Here is a 4774-nt window from a genome sequence, read left to right on the forward strand (position 1 = left end):
TCATGCAGCCCGGCTCAGAAGGACCAGCACCATTATCACTGATCATCATTTACATTGTTACTTGCAGCAAAGCAAAATAAAACAAATAGATAAATTTATACAGAAATACACGAAAAAGATTTTCAATGTGATAAATTTCTGAAGCATGTGAACACTACCAAAGTTCTAACAACCAGCTTTACAGAAGAATTCACATTGACGTTAGGGTATATGAAACACAATTACTCCAACCATCAAGTCTGCTTTCTTCCAATATGCAACATCATGAAGCTGCCAAGTTACTTAACCTCATTAAGAGATGGCAAATTAACCAGAGGAAACTTGCAGGATAAAACTTTGGATTTCTTCGTGCTCTCAAAAAAAAGAGTTCTCCTTCAATAAGCCAGAGCTGGCAGTTCCTGTAGGCCAGTGCAAAACAATGTCACTGTCTCTTCAAATCAGCCAGGTGAAACTGCCTATTTCATTACCATCGCTTCAGCAACTTCCAAACTACAATATATCTTCTGAGTATTTTTTTTAAAGATTTCACAAAGCAGTATAACAGCTAAAAGACTGAACTCTCCATTGTTGCTAAGAAGAATACTGAATCTATTTAAACTACCCTAATCATTTCTTTAAAAAGTGAGGCCTACGTGCAGAAGGATAGAACAGGAAAAAAAAACTAGTGTATCTGCCAATGAGGGGAAAGATATTTTCAAAGCAACTTTTATTTTTTCAGTTCCTCCAAAGACTTTAACACATACTGCAAAATATAACTGTCTATATTTGTCCAAAACTACCATATCTGCAACAATCAGAAAAAAAACTAGTTTTCTTTTATGACTTTTGATTCGTCTCATTGATGGCCATTTAAGACGGCGCTCGTTAGTTTCCCAATTGGCCATTGATATGAGACGCTCTGTTCTCTGCTGGTGCCAAGTGACCATTTCGCTGTATTCTTTCAACTCTGAGACCTTCTGGTGGCTGCCAGTCATCATCTGAAAATGAACTCGAGCTCCCCGACTCAGAGTCAATATCACTGGAGCCTTCAAAATCCCAGTCTGCACTCGACTCACTGCGCACATCATCCTCCTCACTGATAAAGCTTTGGCCCGGCTCCAGACACGAAGGATATAGACGCGCTGAAAGACATATGAAGTCACTGTCATAGTGCAGCAGTCCCAACATGGTACCAACATTGACCCACTGATCCCCAGTTGTATCATACTGATGAACTGTCACCCTGTTCTTCTTCCACTGTGGAACAGTGGTGGTGATGAGAAGCAGTTTATTCCCATGACACACAATTTGAAAGTTGTGGATGTTGGCGTCAATCGGGATATCGCTAATCCTTCGCCATTCTCCCTTTGAAGGGTTATAAACCTTGATGACTGGAATGTCACATATGCAATAGATTTCATCATTGAAAACACATGCCTCCTGGAACTCACTCCGTTTGAGAGAGGCACAGTTCAGCCACTGATTCCTTTCTGGCACATAGCACAACATTCTCTTGTTATTAACAGCGTACAAACAGTCTCCAACTGTGATCAGTTCAAACAAGTGCAATGCATGAGGCAGGGGTGTCACAAATATCCACTGATTTCTCTGAATACTGTAACACTCAACCTCCTTAATTTTCAGGCCTGTAGATGGATCACGACCACCAAGGATGTAAATATATCCGTTAAGGTAAGCAACATCCATTCTCTCTCTTGCCAGCAACCGCTCGGCCAGTTGTTGCCAGCTGTTCTGAACTGCATTGTACACCCAAAGCTGCTTGGTCGGCTGTGCTGCCAAAAAGACATCATTGTCTGGTGAAACACAAACAGCCAGTGAACTGATGGACTTGGTAAGTGCAGGACTAGTCAAAGGTGAAGCCATTGTATAAATGTCACCAGAGTATGGATCATAACAGAGGAAAGGTTCCTTCCGATGGCCAAAGAATATAACCATTTCCTTAGCACTGAATCCAATCCTCTTGGAAGAGTTTTGTATCGTTGCGGGCACATCAGCCCCCTGGGATGCAGAAATGTCTTCTATGATGGAGCAGAGAGGCTTGTTTTTGATAAAGAGCTGAGATTTAAGACCATCAAGGTACATTCTGTCCTTCTCAGTGAAGTGATGCCACCGGACACACTTGAGTACATCCATTGCGTGTGCAGCACGTTCACTGAAATTTGCTTTAATCCACTGAATTGCAGCCATACACACTTTCCTCTCGTTGTCCACATCCAGCGTGTCCAAACTGAGGATTTCTTTTATCTGCTCAGATGAGAGCTCACACAATTCCTCCATCCTGCATAGATGTTGCAAGTTGCGTGCAATGAACGCACGTGCCTTCTCTTTCAGTTCCACATTATCAAAGGCATCTGCAAACTAAGACACAGAATAGTTGAGTCTGACAAGCACTTCTCATATAAGGAAATGTATGGATAGACAGTTTTGAAAGTGCAGTGATAAAGACATTACACAACCTAATCAAGTACTTTTTGAACTGTAGTTACTGCCGTCACATAGGTGTGTCACTTGCACACAGCAAAGGTTCACAATGATAGAAATAATTTACAGTGGAGTTAGTAATTTGATGGAAAGATGGCAGAATTCTTCAGTACAGAGGGTCTTGGATATCCCAGCACATGAAATCATACACTATTGGGCAGGTACAGGAAGTGAGTAGTAAGGCAAAGAGACTTGTCATTATTGCAAGGTGAATGGAATATTTAGATATTCCTACCCAGCCCACACCTTGCCCCGCCCCCACCTCACGTCTCACCTTTGCCCCGCCCCCACCTCTCCACGTCTCACCTTTGCCACGCCCCCTGCCCCACCCCTCGACCTTGTCCACGCACCTTCCCTTGACCATGCCACGCCCCCTGCCCCACCCCTCGACCTTGTCCACGCACCTTCCCTTGACCATGCCACGCCCCCTGCCCCACCCCTCGACCTTGTCCACGCACCTTCCCTTGACCATACCTCGCCCCGCCCCCTCCTCTCCACGCCTCACCTTTGCCCCGCCCCCTCCTCTCCACGCCTCACCTTTGCCCCGCCCCCTCCTCTCATCTCACCTTCGCCCCGCCCCCTCCTCTCATCTCACCTTCGCCCCGCCCCCTCCTCTCATCTCACCTTCGCCCCGCCCCCTCCTCTCCTCTCACCTTCGCCCCGCCCCCTCCTCTCCTCTCACCTTCGCCCCGCCCCCTCCTCTCCTCTCACCTTCGCCCCGCCCCCTCCTCTCCTCTCACCTTCGCCCCGCCCCCTCCTCTCCTCTCACCTTCGCCCCGCCCCCTCCTCTCACCTTCGCCCCGCCCCCTCCTCTCACCTTCGCCCCGCCCCCTCCTCTCACCTTCGCCCCGCCCCCTCCTCTCACCTTCGCCCCGCCCCCTCCTCTCACCTTCGCCCCGCCCCCTCCTCTCACCTTCGCCCCGCCCCCTCCTCTCACCTTCGCCCCGCCCCCTCCTCTCACCTTCGCCCCGCCCCCTCCTCTCACCTTCGCCCCGCCCCCTCCTCTCACCTTCGCCCCGCCCCCTCCTCTCACCTTCGCCCCGCCCCCTCCTCTCACCTTCGCCCCGCCCCCTCATCTCACCTTCGCCCCGCCCCCTCATCTCACCTTCGCCCCGCCCCCTCATCTCACCTTCGCCCCGCCCCCTCATCTCACCTTCGCCCCGCCCCCTCATCTCACCTTCGCCCCGCCCCCTCATCTCACCTTCGCCCCGCCCCCTCATCTCACCTTCGCCCCGCCCCCTCATCTCACCTTCGCCCCGCCCCCTCATCTCACCTTCGCCCCGCCCCCTCATCTCACCTTCGCCCCGCCCCCTCATCTCACCTTCGCCCCGCCCCCTCATCTCACCTTCGCCCCGCCCCCTCATCTCACCTTCGCCCCGCCCCCTGCCCCGCCCCTCGAACTCCTTGTCCACGCACCTTCCCTTGACCATACCTTGCCCCGCCCCCCACGCCTCACCTTTGCCCCGCCCCCCACGCCTCACCTTTGCCCCGCCCCCCACGCCTCACCTTTGCCCCGCCCTCTTCCACATGCCCCTCCCCTCCCTTCTCACCCCTCACCTTGAAGATGCCGGTGCAATTGTAGAGGTCCAGCCTCCGGGCCATGAAGGCGGCGCACGCCTGCCGGACATACTCGAGCTGCAGCATGTTGGCGGCGACGTAGAGTTTCTGGACGCTGGCCTCGGAGACGGTGACCCGGCCGGTGTAGCAGTAATCAATGATCAGGGCCATGGAGTCCGAGTCCACCTCGTGGATGGTGATTCTCTGCTGTTTACTCTCGAACAGGCCGCCGGTGAACATACTCCTGAAATACGGGCTGGCGGCGGCCAGGACATTGCGGTTACACAGGAAGCGGCTGCCGCTCTCCACCTCCAAGGTCACATCCACCAGCAGCCGGGCGTCATAGAAGGATTTGAGCTCCCGGAGTAAGGCCCGGGCGTGCGCCGCGTCCTCCAGCAACTCCGGTCCTGACAGGCCGCTCACCGCCGCCATCTTGACCCTGTCCCTGCCGCCGCTGCCGGGCAGACCCCGCCCCGCAGCATCGGCCACCGCCATTGGCTGATGCCGCCGGGTAAGACGCGCTCCCGTCACCACCATTGGCTGACACTGCCCGATAAAACCAGCCAGTGTCGCTCCCATTGGCTGACTCTGTCAGCAAGCCGCGCCCCATTGCCTCCATTGGTCGACAATGCCAGGGCTCCCCCGCCCCCATTGGTTAACACCGCCAGGTAATTCCCGCCCCTCTCACTCCATTGGCCGACGCTGCCATTTAATCCCCGCCTCCCTCTCTCCCAAT

The 4774-nt window shown here is 53.1% G+C and overlaps 1 protein-coding gene across 1 annotated transcript; it reads right to left on the reverse strand.

Moving 5' to 3' along the window:
• Positions 1–689: 689 nt before the first annotated feature.
• kbtbd7 (kelch repeat and BTB (POZ) domain containing 7) lies at positions 690–4486 on the reverse strand. The gene is made up of 2 exons (XM_043700243.2): positions 4039–4486; positions 690–2358 (listed from the first exon to the last, which is right to left on the reverse strand). The coding sequence occupies exons 1-2, from the start codon at positions 4468–4470 to the stop codon at positions 865–867; spliced, it is 1926 nt and encodes a 641-aa protein (XP_043556178.2). The 5' UTR covers positions 4471–4486; the 3' UTR covers positions 690–864.
• Between the last annotated feature and the right edge of the window lie 288 nt (positions 4487–4774).

This window comes from Chiloscyllium plagiosum, unplaced genomic scaffold (genome assembly GCF_037043375.1).
Source record: "Chiloscyllium plagiosum isolate Xiang-an unplaced genomic scaffold, Cpla_swu_hap1 HiC_scaffold_12, whole genome shotgun sequence".
Classification (NCBI taxonomy): Eukaryota; Metazoa; Chordata; class Chondrichthyes; order Orectolobiformes; family Hemiscylliidae; genus Chiloscyllium; species Chiloscyllium plagiosum.